The following is an 18964-nucleotide window of genomic DNA, read 5'->3' on the forward strand; positions in this document are numbered from 1 at the left end:
AGACATTTTTTTATAGTGGGGAATTTTCTTCTTTGCTCTGACTCAGTCTCTTGGTGTGTAGGTAAACAAGAGATAGAGGGTGTGTGTAAATATATGCAAGTCTCTTTTAATTGAAATCCCTAGAGCTTTATTTTCTTCCCTCATAGAAAGCTGGGATTTCTTTTATATTAAATAATATTTTTGTATATTAAGTTTGCTTTTCCCCAGGTAAGATGTATTTGCTTTGGCATAATACAATAAGAAGAGGTGGAATATATGTACTACGGTTATTTTCTTGGCTTCAATAGATGATTTAGGTATTTGTCTTTGAATGTGGAATTCAAAAACAATGACACAGATGGCATTATGTATAAGGGAATTGAGAGGCAGTCTTGCAGTATGACTTGAGAGAAAAAAGTAAGTAACCCCTACCACAATAGTGCTATCCCTCTAGCCTATCATCTCCTCTTTTTTATTTCATCATCAGAGGCAAATTGGCCCTGTTTAGTCACTGATTTTTATATGATGGCCACATTGCCTAGCAGGGACAATAATGTCACAAGGAGCTTATTCCCCAGAAATCCACGTGGTTTATTTGATCACTTCCTTCAAACCTCTGTTCAAAGTTCTCTTTTTCTGTGAGGGCTTCACTGACCACTCTACTTGAGATGGTATCTAGGCATTATCCCATCTTCCCAGATATACAACTTGTTCCTCTTCTCTGTAATACTTAGCCATCTCCAGAATCTGAAAAAGAGCACTCAGAAGGGCAGTGCTGCTGAGATGAGGTACCCAATGTATGTCCTCCTGCATTTCAGTTTGAGCTCTGCCGCTGACACTTGGCTTAGGGCCAGTCACTTACCTCTATGTGATTTAGCTACTACTAATCTGAAATGATGGAGTTATAAATGATTATTGTATCTTCTTTTAAATTTTATTTTTGGTTCTATGGTATAAAAATGAACTTGATTTGAAATAAACTCTGAAGACTGAGACATGTCTGTCTTAATTCTAGCACCTAGCATGGTGTTCCAACCTATTGTATATGCTTGATGAATATATATACACTTCAGGAACTGTCTCAATTTTGTACTTTTCCACAAACTTTACTTAACCACCTTTTCAGTAAGCATGGAGTAGAAGAGCAGTTCTGAGTAGCTGTGTTGGGAGTAACTGACTAGTCTGAGCAAGCGTTTGCAGGACCCACCATGATGGAAAAGAAAGGAACCACCTACTCACCTAAGAGGACAAAGATGCAGGCTAGGATGGCAATGAGGGCGCCCCGGCTCAAACTGACTGGGAGCATGTAGGCCTCAGGGCTGCAGGACATGACGTGGCCTTCATCATCACAGCTGCATACCTGGATGGTAAGTGTACCTGTGCTGCTCAGCACTGGCTGCCCACTGTCTGCTATCAGGATGGGAAGGTAAAAGACGCTTTGTTCCTGCTGCCGGAAGCCAGACCTTCTGGTTAGAATCCGGGCAGTGTTATCTGAAGAAGTAAGGAGTTCCAGGGTTGAATAAGAAAAAGGAAAAATTAGAGAAGAAAATGGAAGAACCAACAGGTGAATTAATTTATGGAATAGAGGAAAGCAAGTGGGCAGGGATGGGGATAGGAAGGAAAGAGGCTAGTTTATGTTCCCTGGAACTGTTCATTTGTAGCTACTGTAGGATGGCCTGGGTCAGTATTTGGATTTAGAAACCCAAGATTTTTGCTTGCCTTTAAGCAAAACCCTGAGGCCTAGGAGAGAAACACTTTTCTGAGAACCTGTCTCACCCTTTGTGACATGAAGTGCCTAGGGCGAACTGTCAACCTTCAGATCTAGCAAAAATGTCCCTAGGAAAGCTTGATAGAAGTGAACAATCACTGGCAACTTGTCCCTGTTTGTTCCTACTTAGCAGATCTCCAGGCCCCAGTGCTACTTTATGCCTCCAGGAAAATGCTGAGGAGCCCATGTGGCTGCAGTGGATTGCTTGTTTTTACCACTCTGGCTGGAATTCATGTCTTTTGCTGTTTTCTTTTATGCCTCTGAATTGCAGTCACTGACTTCCTGAAGAACCTGCTCATTTAGTAGAAGGTTATTTGAAATCCTCTAAACATCTGACACTATTATTTTCTCCTGGCATAGCAGTCTAAGTTTAAACAGTTAACATGAACTGGTAAAATTTGTTCTTGATCAGTAATATTAGTTATTTTCCCTTCATGTTTTTTAAATAATTTGTTGATAATAATAGTTACATCTTTATGGAGGTACAATGTGATATTTCAGTGGTTTATATATTATATATGATCAACTCAGGATATTTAGGTTATCCATCTGTCATTTCAAACATTTATTTCTTCTTTTTGATGAGAACATTCAAAATCCTCTCTCCTGGCTATTTTGAATTATACATATGGTTGTATAATCACCCTCTGTATAATAGAACACCAGAATTTATCCCTACTGAAATTATTCCTCCTCTAGCCGAATTAGAGATGTTTCTGCAAAGCTGATGAGTACATGGGTTTATTTATATTTACATTTGCCTAATGTTAAGTTTTGAGATTTTTGATTGTTTTATATTCTTAGATTTCCTGGAGTGTCTTTGAATTCTAAAGCAGATATATTTTTGCAAAGCTCAGATCTTTTTAGCAGAGGAACAGTTTGAGAGATGTGGTAAGACATACAAACAGTGCCTCTCTCAAATCTAGTACCATCAACATGGAAGATTTCCTGGATGTGTTTCACATTTCCCATGGTGGGGCTTAGAATTTCACAAAAGCTTCTGAGAGCCTAACCAAAGTAAAGCATTATTAGTGATCGTTAATACTTCTCCTTCCCTTCTTGGACTCAATGAAGGATTATACTTTTTTAACCTCTTAGGACATATCTAAGTGATTTTCTTAGTATAATTGATGAAATATGAGTAAAATTGATTTGTGTTACTACTTAAAGGCAGAAGCTTGAAGGAACTGATGTGTGGTTCTCTTGCCTTGCTGTGATAACTGAAAGAATGTTGTGGGATGGAATCCAAGCACTTTGGGATACTGAGCTTCATATGGTGAACAGTTGTCTTGGATAACTCAGATGTACAGTGGGCTTTATTTGAGCAAGAAATAAACTTTGGTTGTGAAAAGCCACTGAGATTTTGGTTTGTCTGTTCCTGAAGCATAACTTAGCCTGTTCTGAATTATACACAATTCCTTAATTGCTTTTTCTTCCTCCTCCTTCTGTTTTTTTTTTTTTTTTTTAAATGGTACACATGCTGGTGCTAGTTACATTCACTTTCTGTATAGTATCTCATTTAATCTTATCAAAAATTTGGTGAGATAGTGATAATTATATCCCTTTACAGTGAGAGAATTAAGGCTTAGACAATTTTATAATTTGTTCAGTCACTAACCTATTTAGTAGCAGACTGGGATTTGAACTCTGGACAGACTGACTTTAAAACATTTACTCTTCTGGGGCTGGGGATATAGCTCAGTTGGTAGAGTGCTTGCCTTGCATGCACCAGGCCCTGGGTTCAATCACACACACACACACACACACACACACACACACAATTTACTCTATTGGGTTATACAGTTACTTATTTAGTTTAGTAACATTGCCTGTCAAAAAATAACTTAGATAGTCATGATCTCTTCCTGCTTTGATACAGGCTGTCTTCTTTTTATTTTTTTCTCAGTGAATAAAGATAGTAATTAGTTACCAATATGAGGCTTATAATCATATGTTCACTTAACATACAACCCATTTACCTGCTTTTCTGTTTTTAGACTTAATAGGTAAGTACGATTAATTGTGCTTTGTAGTTTTATTTTTTTCCCAGAAAACAGGTTTTCCTTGATTGTTATTATTTTTATTTTTTGGTTTAATCCTAACTATGTCATAAGACTAAATTATAAAAAAAGACTGACTAGAAAGCCGGCTGTGGTGGCCCTCGCCTATAATCCTAGCGGCTCAAGAGGCTGAGACAGGACCATTGCAAGTTCAAAGCCAACCTCAGTAACTATGAGGTGCTAAAGCAACTCAGTCAGATCCTGTCCCTAATAAAATAAAAAATTGGGCTGGGGATGTGGCTCAGTGGTTGAATGCCCCTGAGTTCAATCCCAGTACCCCATCCCCTGCAAAAATAAAGACTGACTAGAACAGCATTTCAGAAAAGTAGTATATTATGTCTGCTAACCATGTTTCTTGATCTAAGAGTTATTTAAGAAGAAAAAAAATCAGAGCTTCATATTGCTAAGTTCAGTCCTGGAAGGAGTCTGGCATAAAGTAGCCATTTGAAATTGGAATTTTTTTTTGTTGAATGTGATAATTGGGGCTTTTATAACCTGTTTGGAAAGAGTATTGTTTCTATAAATATAAATGTGTGTAGTGGGAAGATGGGCCACAACCTAGGATCTGACTTCTAGTCTCAGTCTTAATGCTTGCTCACTCTCTGATCTTAGGTCATTTGCTTACTTTCCCCAGCTATCATATGGAATGATGAGAATCAGAGGGATTAGTAATTTCCTTAAAGCCTTATAGATTCATTGTAAATATCAAAGTAAAGTATGGGAAAATTCTTTTGAAACTGTAAAGTGCTTTGTACCCATAATCCTTCTCATAATATTTCAAGATTAGAGTATAAAAAAGGCATTTTTTGTGATAATGTCCTGTTGTGTTCATAAAAGGACATGATCATTCAGGCATGGGAGTTGGGCACTTGACATTAGGTCAACCATATCAGATGTTGGTCAATTTTTTAATAAGCCTCAATAAATGATACTGGTGGGATAAACTGTCATGTGGAGATTAGAAGTACATGCTTTCTGTTGAAGATGTACTGACTTCTATTTTGGGAAGCCTTCCAAGAGATGAGTCATATCTTTTTATTGTCGTTTTGTTCCACTGGACTATCTTTGTAAGAAATTGGTTTCATGAATTGGTGCCCTAAGTCATCTTTAATAAATTTGTAGCATTTTGCTGCTATAAATTTCTGTATTGAGTTTGGCAAGTATGAGAGTGACACTTAGCGGGAAATTTGAAAAAACAGCATAAAGTGTTATCTTTCTCACTCTAGGGTTTCTTTTGTAAAATGAATGAGGAGACTGAAACTGCTTTTGTAGAAGGTATTTCCCTATGAAGTAGATAAATGAATAGTTCAAAAGTTTAACCAAATAAAAATCTCAGGATATTTTAATTGTGATTTTTCTGTTGTTAGGATTCATATTATCCTTCCTCCCAGAATTATCATACTGATTTTATGATAATGTGTGGTTTGAAGAATAGTTTCCAGTTAGAACAAAATAAATTTGAGATTCTCAGGTTTTATAGAAGAATATCATATGGGGTTGAATTAATACTTTAAATCTCAAATAATTGATGGTTGAGACGAAGACAAAGCTGCCTAATCATGACTTTTTATTACCCCTTGTTTATGTTGTTACAAAGTCATATATTTTTGAATTGGAATGAAAATACGGTTACTGCAGCCTAAGGAAATCATGACCTCCGCAAGGTCAGATCACTGTTTGGTAGTGAGTTAACAACATAAGGAGTTGATTTGACAGATTTAATATATTTTTGCAATTGCACTGATCTTTCTTTGGAACAAATCATCTCACTAGAGAACAAAAGTCCCCTTTTTTCCCCATCTTTACTCAAAAAAGTGTGTCTTTAATCTCCTTTGCTTTTCTGAATGCTTGTTGGAGAAGGGCCTAGAAGTACAATTCTAGCAGAGATTGCACTTTCTGCACTAGGACCCCCACCTGGGTATGTATTTCTAAATTATAAATTATAAATTTAGACTTTATAAATTATAAAGTTGTTTCGGTGGTCAAACTGCTTGTTTTCCTCTGTTTGCCCTTTTCTACCTTATTTAGCTGTTGCCTCCCCTTTGTTCTGAGAGATCTTCACTGTTTCCCCCCTTTGATCATTGGTTAGAACTGTTCCCTCAGGATTTTCCTCTTTCTCTAGATCACTGTTTATTATTTTCTCAGGTTATTCCCATGTTTCAGTACATGTAAACATGGCTACTATCTATAGGAATAAAGGAAAGATTTTGTCTTTGTGTCTTGAACAGGGTTTGGCACAGAACAAGCATCTTTAAACATTTGCCAACTGAGTGATGAATGGAAGTTTTAGAGTCAGCAGAGGGCACTCTCTGTTTTTTGTTGTGAAGCTGAACTTAAAAAAAAAAAAAAGAAGACTGTGAAGTAGCATTAATATCCTCCTTCCTGTTAAGGAGCAGGCAAACTTTGACACTGTTTGCATGGTACACTAACTGAAAGTATCCAGCCTAAGCTATCAGATGGGATGATGGGAATCAGAGGGATTAGTAACTTACAAATTCATTATAAATATCAAAGCACAGTATGGGGAAATACTTTTGAAATTGTAAAGTGCTTTGTACATTTAATCCTTTTAGCCATTTATACCCCTTATTACCTTGGTTGTCCCTTACGGTGAAGTTGGGATTGTTAGCAGCCTCTGGAGTCAAGCTGTAGTAGAAATGCTGACCATTGTGTGGGTCATCTTGGTCCACAGCACTTACTGTCTGGATCAGCTGAAGGAGGGATATGAAATCAGGTGAGTTGGAGTCAAAGGAAAAAGCTTCAGGGTCCAGTGAAATCTCAAGCCTTGAAATTCAGTGATAGGTTGTTTTACCTAATGAGAAAGATATCATGATGCTCACCTGAGAAGTTTCCATGCCATCACATAATTCCAAAGTTAATTTTGGTTTAATGTTGGGCCTGAGTATGTTAATAGGCATAGGTAAGCATTACCTAAATACCTTAGACCTCAATGTAGCTTACAGTCCTACACCATGGTCAGTCATTTTTAGACAGTATAAATATAAGACTTTGAGTAAAAGAACTGTTTAGTGCCACAAGTTCCTGCTTATCCCCCTAATTTTCCTCTTTGTATCCTATCTTCTTAACATCGCAGGGTGAAAATTCAGGGTTAAATTGTTATCTTTTAGAAACTCTATTTAAGAGTGGTCACTACTACCTAGGAGGGTTAAGCAGAAACATCATCACTGGTTATGTTAAAGTAAGAGAAAGCAGATGTGAATGTTGGGGTTACCTGACAGTCATATTTTGTTGGTAGGAGGTAGAGCTAGAAAAGATATCCCCAGAGTGGGAACAGACTAGAGTCAGAAGCTAGGGTTGGTGGTGGGGAGAACAAGAGGTGGGGTGGCTTCCTGTTGAGCTCTTTGGCCAGGTTTTGTCTGTTCCACAATGTTCTTCAAAGGAATAAGTTTCCATGAAGGCTCTGGAGACCATGATGAAAAAGCCACTGAAGAAAGCAGTGTAAAACAGAATTGCAACGATAGCAGGTGGGGTATGGGCAGTACAGAAAAGGTGGGCAGTATGAGATATAGACATTATTGATGGCTGAGACTAAGATAAGATATAGATAACTAAGATAAGATATAGAACACAAACTTTCCCTATTGCATATTTTAAAGGATTGAGCTATTAGGAAAAGAGCAAGACTCTTACTTCTCTTGATCTGGATGGTGTCTCCCTTCTAGATTGAGAGCAGGTGTTTTATAGTTAGAATGATAATGGTTTTGTTTCAAGATGGGTAGACAACTTACACAGGCTATCTGTGAATCAAGCCTCTGTCAGAGCCCTGTTTACATCATAAAAGGTAGTATAGTCTCCAAATAGTTGTCTTAATATGTAAAACTGTTGAAAGCTGCTGTACAGAATTTGGGGACGGTTTTTTAAACTGTACTGGTGGAGTGGAAATGTCTTTGATGGCAAATTTGGTTATTTGAAGCAATGTTTCTATACATTGGGGTGCCTGGCTTATAGGCCATCTTACCTGCCCAGCTTTGGCATTCTCACAGACAAAAGCTTCATAGAATCTGGGGAACTCTGGAGCATTGTCATTCACATCTAAGACTTTGATTGTGACAGAAACACTTCCCACCTGGGAGGGATTGTCTAAAGAGAATGCAAGAAAAACTGAAGGTGAGAATTCTATAATGCAGAAAAGTAGCTCTTTGCTGAAAGTAGGTATTTATTGGGTCAGTTTTGTTTGCAAAGAAATGGATAAAATACATGGAAATGGGAATATAAGCATAGGATGTGTGTGTTGCCTGTCAAGAGTGTGTGGCCAGACATAAGAAGCTTGGACAGAAGGAAGTGTCTGCTGAAAGTATATTTAACATCAGGAGTATGAAGGGAAGGGCGAGACTTGAGGGAAGTAAGTGTCACAAAACAGACCTTAAAAAGAGGTTTTGAGTTTTCTGCTTGGTTCATAATTTGTGTTCTGGAATTCAAGATAGGTAAATTCTGTATTCTGGGCTTTAAAACAGCCCATTTCTCATTGGATGCATGCTGTGTGACACTGCTTGGCTTTATGCCTGTGGACTAATCAGTTCTTTGAATTATATTTTTAAAAGGTTTCTAGTTATTTAGTGGAATACAGATAACACAGTATATTTATTTCTGCTTAGGGACTAATGGGATATTTCCAGATTAAACCCACACCAAGTCCATGTCTTTGGCTGGGGTAGAAGCCATAGGCACTCATGGGGAAATGTGTCTTTTAGGTCTGTGTCTTTTGCTTGGCATTGCCACACAAAGACAATTTCACAGCCCCAGTGGTGCTGCTCCTATCTTTTTCTGATTTGTTCAGCACCTAAGGAGACAAAACGAAATTACAAGACAGAAATTTTTCTTAGTAAATAATTTTACTAAATCCCAGAATGCATTGTTCTTCTGGTTCATTTTCTTTCTTGAGAATATTGATGCTGGAAAATATCAACATAATTGGAATTTATGTTTTAATTATAATAGTGGTTCTTATTTGTAGAAGGAATAATAAAAATATCAGAAAAAGCATAAGAGGATGAATATAATCCATAATCCTACCACCTGAGATATCCTTTGTGTATATAATTTAATGTGTGTGTCCAAAAAGATAGGGCTACACACATACACAAAGATATATATACTCAGAATGAAGTTAAGTGAAGTGAAAATATTGAATTCAGAATAATTTTAGGAGAAGACTGTCCTGTTATTGAATATATTTTGAAATCATGATAGTTAATGTCTACGTGATATTCTCATTTGACAGTAGGTTGTACTGTAATTTATTTGGCCAATCTCCATTTGTTAGGTAATTCCCACTTTCTCCATATTTAAAAATAACTCTGCAGTGAACATTTTGTTATATCAGTGTTTGCTGATATTTATAATTTTAAAAAGATGATTACTAACAGTAGAATTCCTGAGAAAAAGAGTATGAATATTTTGAAGAATCTTAATGCATACTGTCAAATTGGCCTTTTGAATAGCTGTGCCTAGTTCTATAGCTAATAAGTTAGGAACTATATTTCCTTGAACCTTTATCATCAGTATATATTATGAAAAAAGTTGAATGTAGTATATAACCTCATTTGTGTTCAGGTCTTTTTTTTTTTTTTTTAGTGGTGTTGGGAATTGAACTCAGGGCCTTGTGTGTGCTAAGTAAGAACTCTCACCGAGCTACATTCCCAGCACCCCTTTTAAGTTTATAACCTATATCTTAATATAGCTTTTATTAATTTGCCATTCCAATTATAAGTTTATTATGTTAATCTGCCTTTTTTATGAGATGCCTGATTCTTGCAGGCATGGACATGAGTAGGTGTCTATTTAACAAGAATGATATATTATTGATACTTGTTTTCGTTGAGTAATAATATTATTTATATTATGTACATTTGCAAACTTATTAAAGATTGAAAGCCTTTTAGATTTCTCTGTAACCATTCCTTTTACTCATAGCTACTTGGGATAAGAATGCTATCTTACTGCTTTTGCATGTTTTGTTTGCTTTTTTCTCTAGAACAAAGCTAAATATACAATAGATACTCAAGGTATTTGAGCTGAATACATTCATTTATTTGCATAAAATGTGATTTCAGTTTCTTTTTAAGATTGAATTTTGTTACAAGTTCTAGAAACTTGCACTTTGTGCACACATTTTATCACTACATGGAGACCAGTTTATTATGATACTTACTCATTTCCATGGCAAGGACAGTAATATTATGCCAAGAAAATTCTTCCCGATCTAGCGGTCTTGCAGTCATTAGGGCACCTGTTGTAATGTCAACATAGAAAAATCTTCCAGGATCACTGCTTCTGTCAATGGAGTATCTGCAAAAACATGGATCATGCAGATTATTTGCATTTTGACAAAAATACAATAGCATGATAGAACTGAGTATATAACTATGTGAAACATGGCTCAGTCAGATCTGAGTTATGAATACTTGAAAGACATCATTTTATTATATTCAAAAATCAACAAATACCAAAACCCAAAACAAAACAAACAAAAAAATAAAGAACTGCTTTAGTTTTCTGATTAAAAAATGAAATTGCCGGAGGAGGTGAGGCACGCCTGTAATCCTAGCAGCTTGGGAAGCTGAGACAGGAGAATTAGGAGTTCAAAGCCAGCCTTAGCAATGGCAAGGTTCTAAGCAACTCAGTGAGACCCTGTCTCTAATAAAATTTAAAATAGGGCTGGGGATGTGGCTCTGTGGTTGAGTACCCCTGAGTTCAATCCCTGGTACCCCCCCAAAAATAAATAAATAAATAAATAAACACAGTGCCAAGAATTTAGGGCAGTTTTAAACTACTTAAAGATCAATTTATTCTACTTAAAACCTGATACTTCTCCAAGAATTATAATAAAAACCCCTACATATATTTGTTCAAAATCCAAGTGAATTCTCAAATGCTAATCTGAAACTGGAAAAAAGGAAAAGGTATAGATTAGTGGTTCTAGTTCTTGTAATTAGTATCACTTGTTGGGGAGGAAAGCTTTGTACCAGGTTCTTTGTAAACATGCCAAGACTCACCTTCTGATAGATACAGTAATGGTATTTACCAGCTGAAGATTCTTTCTTTTTTTTTTTTTTTAAAGAGAGAGTGAGAGAGAGGTAGAGAGAGAGAGAATTTTAATATTTATTTTTTAGTATTTGGCGGACACAACATCTTTGTTTGTATGTGGTGCTGAGGATCGAACCCGGGCCGCACGCATGCCAGGCGAGCGCGCTACCGCTTGAGCCACATCCCCAGCCCCCTGAAGATTCTTATAGAACACTTTTAGCAGGATGCACCAGGTCTGTCTATGTTATTTATTATAAATAAACCTGAAGTTAACACATTTATAGGATATACCTTGCTGGAAGATGTCATGTAAGCTGTGTAGTTTAGTAGGGTATAATAACTGATGTTCTATAATAAAATAGACTTTTTCTGTTCAGAAAATTAACCTCATCCATTGTTTCAATCTCTCCTGTTCAATCTGGACCAATTTGCATCTTTATGTGGGAAAAAGCAGCTATATACAGGCAGTTGTGCCTGACATTTTCAGACCTTTCCAAGGGAAGTGCTATTGTCTGTATCCTTCAAGTCATTAGTAAACTTGGTACTGGGTAAGCTCTAAAATTCCTGTTGAATCTGATTTGGCAGTCTAATTCTTTTGTGTTGTCTCACCTGTATTAGCCCACTTGGTCCTCATGTTGGGAGATTTGTCAAGTATAGAGCAAGGCTCAGGCATCAGTATGTTTAAAATCCTCCATAGGGGATTTTGATGAACAATAATGATTGAGAACCATTATTGAGAACCTTATGTAGTCCTCAGTCTTTACCAAGGACTAGTAATTTTTATTTTATTTTAATGTACTTATCACCTCACATACTTATTATTTCTTTTTGGTAAGAACATTTATTCAACTCTTCCAGCAATTTTGAAATATATAACACCTTATTGTTAACCAGTCACTATGCTTATACAAATGATTACCAGAACTTTTTCCTCCTAACTGAAACTTTGGACCCTTTCACCAACATCTTTCTTTTCTCTCTTCTCCACCCCAAACTCCACCCCACCACTGCCCTCCAGGCACCACCATTTTATTCTGAATTTTAAAGATTCTTCATAAAAGTAAGACCATGTAATATTTGTCTTCCTGTTCCTGATTTATTTCACTTAGCATATGTCCTCAAGATTCATTTATGTTGTTTCAGTTGACAATTCCTTCTTTTTTAAGGCTGAATAATATTCCATTCTTTATATATTCCACATTTCAAAAGTTTTTCTGTTGATGGACACTTACATTGTTTTCCATATCTTGGCTATTGTGAATGATATTGCAGTGAATGGAAATGCAGACCTTTTAATATACTGATTTTGATTCCCTTGGTTTTATATTCAGAAGTGGAATTGCTAGATCTTATGGTAGTTCTATTTCTAGTATATCAAATAATTTTTATACTCTTTTCCAAAAATGGCATTCTAATTTACATTGCATTAACAGAGTAGGGCTCCCTTTTCTCTACATCTTTGCCAGCAATTATCTTTCATATTTTTGAAAATAATCATTCTAACAGGTGTGAGATGACAGCCCATTGTGGCTTTAAGTTGTATTTTCCTAATGATTAGTAATGTTGAGCATATTTTGTATATTTGTAGGATATCTATATGTCTTTTTTTGGTTATTTGTCCTGATATCAAAATATATTAAAAAGCTAATTAAAATAGCGTGATAGTGGTATAAAACCAGACACATTACAGTGGAATAGACTAGAGAATCCATAAATAAACCTGTATCTCTGTGGTCAATCAATTGATTTTTTGATAGAGATACCAAGAATACATATGTGGAAAGTATAGCCTCCTCAGTAAATGGTACTGAGAAAACTATCTTATCTGACTTCTTACACAAGGATCAACTCAAATGAATTATCGACTTAAATATATAATACCTGAAACTGTAAAACCACTAGAAGAAAACTGTATAGCATTGGTCTGGGTAATGTTTTTTTTTTTCCCCCCCCTGGTACTGGAATTTAAAGCAGTGGGAGTCTACCCCAGCCCCTTTTATTTTATTTTGAAAAAGAGTGTTGCTAAATTGCCCAAGCTGGGATCTTCTTCCTCTCCTCCCTTAGCCTCCTGAGTTGCTGGGATTATAGGCATGTGCTACTGTGCCCTATTGGGCAATGGTTTTTTGAATATGACTCTAAAATCACAGAGGCAATAAGATCAAAAATAGACAAATGAGATTATATCAAACTAAAAAGTTTTTTTGTTTATACCTTTATTTTACTTATTTATTTTTATGTGGTGCTGAGGATTGAACATATGCTAGGCAAGTGCTCTACCACTGAGCTATAATCCCAGCCCCTAAAGAGATTCTGCACAGCAAAGGAAACAATCTACAGATATAAGAGAAAACTTATAAAGACTGGGAGAGGGACTCTATTCTAAAAAGGTGAGTAATTATAATAACTGTAATTTATTGAATACCATGCACTTTACCATGTTCTTAATACATAGCTTCTTTTAAAAGTTTGGCAGTGTCTCTGGGACATTATTTTACCAATCATCAGATAAGGAAACTGAGGCTTAGAGAAATTAAGGCACTTTCATACATTACACAGGTAATTTGCAGAACTAAGATTTGAAACCATATATATAGAGTTATAACTATTGTGCTCTTATAACATGTTTAAATAGTGTCCAGGGGATACATTGTGTTCAAAATTCTCATCAGTGACATGGGAGGAATAGATGAATTCTAGATAGGAAAGAGGGATGGGAGGGGAAGGGAAGGGGCAGGGGATTAGCAAGGATGGTGGAATGTGATGGACATCATAATACAAAGTACATGTATGAAGACTTGAATTGGGTGTCAACATACTTTATATACAAACAGAGATACAAAAATTGTGGTATATATGTGTACTAAGAATTGTAATGCAAAAAAAAAAAGCGTTACCTTAGATTAGGTAGAGGGAAGTGAAAGGAGGGGAAGGCAGGGGAAATGGGGATAAGAAAGGTAGTAGAATGAAACTTATTACTTTATGTATATATGTGACTGTATGACCAATATGATTCTACAATATGTATACTCAGAAAAATGAGAAATTATACTCCATCTATGTATGATATATCAAAGTATATAAGTGCATTCTACTGTCATGTATAACTAATTAAAACAAATAAAAAATTAAAAATAAAGTTGCTCAGTGACTGTAGTCTGTATCTTAAATTTGAGATAGAGCAAAATTATAGTTTTGTTGGGAATAAGTATCTTTAGCGCATTGTTTTTAAACTGCAAGTTAGTAGATTATAAAGTCAGTATTGTGGATTATGAGTTACATCGAAGCAAAATGAATTAGAATGTGTGTGTGTGTGTGTTGTGCGCGCGCGTGTGTGTATACATGTGCCAGTCTATCATATGCTGTAAATGTAATCTGATGTAAAACTTTTGTTTCATATATATATAGGTATACAGTCTGTGAATATATATGTATACTCACCCACACCCATATATATATATATATATATATATATATATATATATATATGGGTGTGTGTGTGTGTGTGTGTGTGTGTGTGTGAGAGAGATATGAATGATACGTCTGAACCAAATACTTAAAATTTTAAAATAGTTACAGATTTGGATTAACAATTTGAAAAGTTGTTAATAAGTTTATAACTATTATGTTTTCCAAAAAAGAGTAAAGCATGAATGATAGTTTTTTCTTTAACCAAGTTGAGCTGAACTTCACTGTAAATTATTAAATAATAATAATTCCACAAAAATAACTTAATTGTTAGAGTAAAATTTTATTTAAGAAGACTCCTTTTATGCCTATAAATTTATGGAAATGTGCTTACATTGCAGTCAGAGGGTTCTGAGACTATATTTTGAAATACAAACCAGCTTCCTAGTGGACAATAATGAATGAGTATAAAGGAAAGACGTTCTTAGTTATACCATTTTAGTAAAACCCACAGAAATCATCTCTTAAAATATAATNACATATATATATATATATATATATATATATATATATATATATATGGGTTGGTAAAATGGCAAAGTATTTTGTTTCAAACATGCACATATCTTTTGCAGAGATTCAGCAAGGCCATTCAGAGAATTAGCAATTAAAGAGATAACCAATGAGAAAGGTCTGAAGAAGTTGGAATTGTTTCAGTTTTGATTCCATAAGAGTTAGGACATTTAATAATATAAATTAATGTCTCATTCTATCTGTGATCCTATTTAACAAACATTTACTGTACGCCATGCACTGCTCAGCACATACTACGTATGTTATCTACATTTAACTTTAAAGGAACACTATGAGGTAGGTTACTATTATGTTGTTTTACAGGTGAAAAAAAAAAAACCCTGAGGTTTGAAGAGGTTAAGTCATTTGTCCAAGGTCACATTGCTGGGAACTGAACCTAAGTGGTCTGGCTTCAGATTCCTTGAACTAACCAACAGACCATGCTGCACTACTGACACACACATTATATGAGCTTGTCTAAGGAAACAGAAATCGACCTCTCCCAGATAAGCCCTGAAGCTAATAGCCGACTTTTTAATAATTAAAAAAATGCCTATACAGTTCATTTAAATTAACTGGAACATTATTTTTTATAACTTATTTTATTTATTTATTCTTTTATGTGGTGCTGAGGATCAAACCCAGTGCCTCACACATGTAAGGCAAGTGCTCTACTGCTGAGCCACAATCCCAGCCCACATTATTTTTTTTCTAGGCATAATTTGTGATTTAGTTTTAAAGTTTACTAGCTATTTTAAAAACTGAATTTTCTTAGGGGAAAAGAAAACCACACTAGTCAGCTCCTCACACATGAGAAAAGCCCGCCCAGTATTTGGTTCATGGAACCATATGGCAGCTCGCCAAACTGTAGGCATAATGCCAAGGGGAGAGCAGCCTATGAGGAATCAACTTTCTATACTCAAAGCTACAACAGCATAGCAAATGTCACAGATAGTATGGGAGATGGAATTATGGAAATAACAAAGGGCCAGGACCACTGACAGCATTGCATGGTTGATATAGCAGGACACTGCCTCAAGAAGCCTCCCTCATCAAGTGGAATCCCTCTCCCATTTCTACTTTCCCAGATGAGGTTTGCATTGAGGGCATAATGGCCTCATTTCTCTGAATGGGGCACTGGGCCAATTTCCAGGAGGTAGGAGAACAAATTAAAGGTGTAAAATACAGATGGAAAATGAAGAAATTGGGACACACTTGTAGATTTTGTAGGTGGTTTTCTTTCTCTAATATTCCTGTGTACTATGAGCAGAATAGGTATAGCACACATACAAAACTGCCTTAAGCAAATAGTAATTGGTGTTTGTTTGACTCCCTATTTCTCTGAATTTGGGGTAATGATCATGCTTGGTAAATCCACACACTCCAGATAGCCAAGAGAATAGGCCATTTGTACATTAGCAGAAGCCTATTTCAGTTGCCAAATGGTCAGTAGCCTGATTTCCAGAAATTTCTTGAACATTTATTAAAAATTCAGGGAATCTAAGTGTTCTATTTTTAATATATATATGGCTACATCTGGAGATGCTATTCTAGGGATTATCAGTAATTGACAATCAGATTACATACTTGAACATACTATCAACTTTCTAGAATGAAGATGGTAAAAGTCCTAATAATCTTTTAAAAATGTTAAATGGCCTTTAATGTATTACATTTTAACTTCAGATAAAACATTTATTATTTTCATGATTTAATACGTATTTTATTTTTATGAATATGAATCTTATTTATTCTTCATAACCAAAATTCAGAAGATGAATTAACCATGCAGCATATTCTTTCATTTTGTCTACCTCATTTTGCTTCATGCTAGTAATGGATCTAGAACCGCTGATGTTTCTCTTTTATTCCTGGATATATCCTGAGCTAATGAGTTAGTCTTAAATACTGGATGTACACTCTAGGGTTGTATGTGTGCTGCCTGGCTGTTCAGTCTCTTTGCTTATTTGTTGTTCAGTAGATCCCTATAGGGATCCTATTAGAAGTCATAGTACTTTACCATATAGGGGTCAAGAGTCACAATCTGGGAAGACGTGGAAGTATCCACAGTATATTCTGACTATTTTAGAATAGGATCTGATATTTTTAAGCTTGTGCTTATATTATTTCAGTTTCCCCCAAAAAGTTTTATTCTGTAAAGTTCTCCCTACAGTATCTCCTTTGATACGAATAAATAAATATGTTGTAGATTAATAGATATACAGTTTATAAGTTATAATCATAAAGAATTTTCTTAACCCAATCAGTAAATGGGCCAAGGACCTGAACAGACACTTCTTAGAAGATGATATACAATCAATCAACAAATATATGAAAAAATGTTCATTATTGCTAGCAATCAGAGAAATGCAAATCAAAACTGCTCTAAGATTTTATTTCACTCCAGTCAGAATGGCAGCTGTTATGAATACAAACAATAATGAGTGTTGGCGAGGATGTGGGAAAAAAGGTACACTTACAACACTGTTGGTGGGACTGCAAATTGGTGCAGCCAATATGGAAAGCAGTATGGAGATTTCTTGGAAAATTGGGAATGGAACCACCATTTGACCCAGCTATCCCTTTCCTCGGTCTATACCCAAAGGACTTAAAAACAGCATACTACAGGGACACAGCCACATCAATGTTTATAGCAGCACAGTTCACAATAGCTAAACTGTGGAACCAACCTAGATGCCCTTAAATAGATGAATGGATAAAAAAAATGTGGCATATATACACAATGGAATATTACCCAGCAATAAAAGAGAATAAAATCATGGCATTTGCAGGTAAATGGATGGAGTTAGATAATGCTAATTGAAGTTAGCCAATCCCCAAAAAACAAATGCTGAATGTTTTCTCTGATATAAGGAGGCTGATTCATAGTCCAGTAGGGAGGGGGAGCATGGGAGGAATAGATGAACTCTATATAGGGCAGAGGGGTGGGAAGGGAAGGGAGGGAACATGGGGTTAGAAATGATGATGGAATGTGATGGACATTATTATCCAAAGTACATGTATGAAGACATGAATTGGTGTAAGTATACTTTGTATACAACCAGAGATATGAATAATTGTGCTCTATATGTGTAATAAGAATTGTAGTGCATTCTGCTGTCATATATAAATAAAAAATTAATTAGATTAAAAAAAATAATTGTATAATTATAAAAAAGAATTTTCTTGGCTTCTGAAAATATAAATTTACAAGATAATCTCTTTCATTTGTGTTGTGGTTGTTTTGAGGGCAATATAGGTTTACTTGTCTTTCTGTTTTACATTTACAAAGCTTAAATTTGGAATATTACTTTTTAAAGTTTTAACTCAGAAAGATGAGTTGTCCTCAAGAAAACAGAAAAATTCAAACAAAATCATTTTAGCCATTTTAAGGCCTGAACTTGTAAAATGTTTACTACTTGGTTCAGGGAAGCAGATTTCCTCCTAGTGTAGTTATTCTCTAGAGAAAATCATTCTTGTTAAATTGAAAAAGCACATTTTCATTAAATACACAACAGCACCAGGTAAAGGAAGTAGCCACTTGACAGAATAGGCATTTGATAAATTGGAGTGTGTTTAAAATGCGTTATTTGAACTGAGGCCTCAGATTCATTTTACTGTGTGGGTTTTTACAATTAATGTGACAGATGGCCTTAAATAGCCTTGGAATTCTAATCTTTTGTGTTGGGCTTCAGAAGCTTGGCAGTTGCTCTAGAAGGTTGAGTTGTCAACCTGTCCACCAGCTGTTTGCTCTTTGGTTCCAGAGTTGATGAAAAATGGCCATGGTTATAAGAGCAGTTCTCACCTCCTGAGGGGGAAGCATCTTTTAATTTCAGAACATACCTTAGACAGATATGTGAGATTGCCCTGTCTGGCAGTCTGCATTGCTTTAAAAGTATTGGCATCAGGAGTAGTTTCTTTTTTTTTTTTTTTTTTAATTTTTTATTGTGGGTTGTTCAAAACATTACAAATTTCTTGACATATCATATTCCACACTTTGATTCAAGTGGGTTATGAACTCCCACCTTCACCCCATACACAGATTGCAGAATCACATCAGTTACACATCCATTGATTTACAAATAGCCATACTAGTGTCTGATGTGCTCCGCTGCCTTTCCCATCCACCACC

General features: G+C 35.5%; 1 protein-coding gene across 2 annotated transcripts in view; it reads right to left on the bottom strand.

Annotated features, from left to right (window-relative positions):
- Cdh20 (cadherin 20) overlaps positions 1–18964 on the bottom strand; it is a 66630-nt gene that overhangs the window by 5229 nt on the left and 42437 nt on the right. The window contains exons 7-10 of one of the 2 annotated variants that reach the window (XM_015482333.2): positions 9980–10116; positions 7787–7908; positions 6401–6518; positions 1219–1470 (exon numbers count right to left, since the gene is read on the bottom strand). In XM_015482333.2, the coding sequence (XP_015337819.1) occupies positions 1219–1470; positions 6401–6518; positions 7787–7908; positions 9980–10116 (629 nt within the window). The remainder of the gene's footprint in view (positions 1–1218; positions 1471–6400; positions 6519–7786; positions 7909–9979; positions 10117–18964) is intronic. The other variant, XM_048806126.1, reaches the window with a different exon arrangement.

Source organism: Marmota marmota, unplaced genomic scaffold (assembly GCF_001458135.2).
Source record: "Marmota marmota marmota unplaced genomic scaffold, marMar, whole genome shotgun sequence".
In the NCBI taxonomy this organism is placed as follows: domain Eukaryota; kingdom Metazoa; phylum Chordata; class Mammalia; order Rodentia; family Sciuridae; genus Marmota; species Marmota marmota.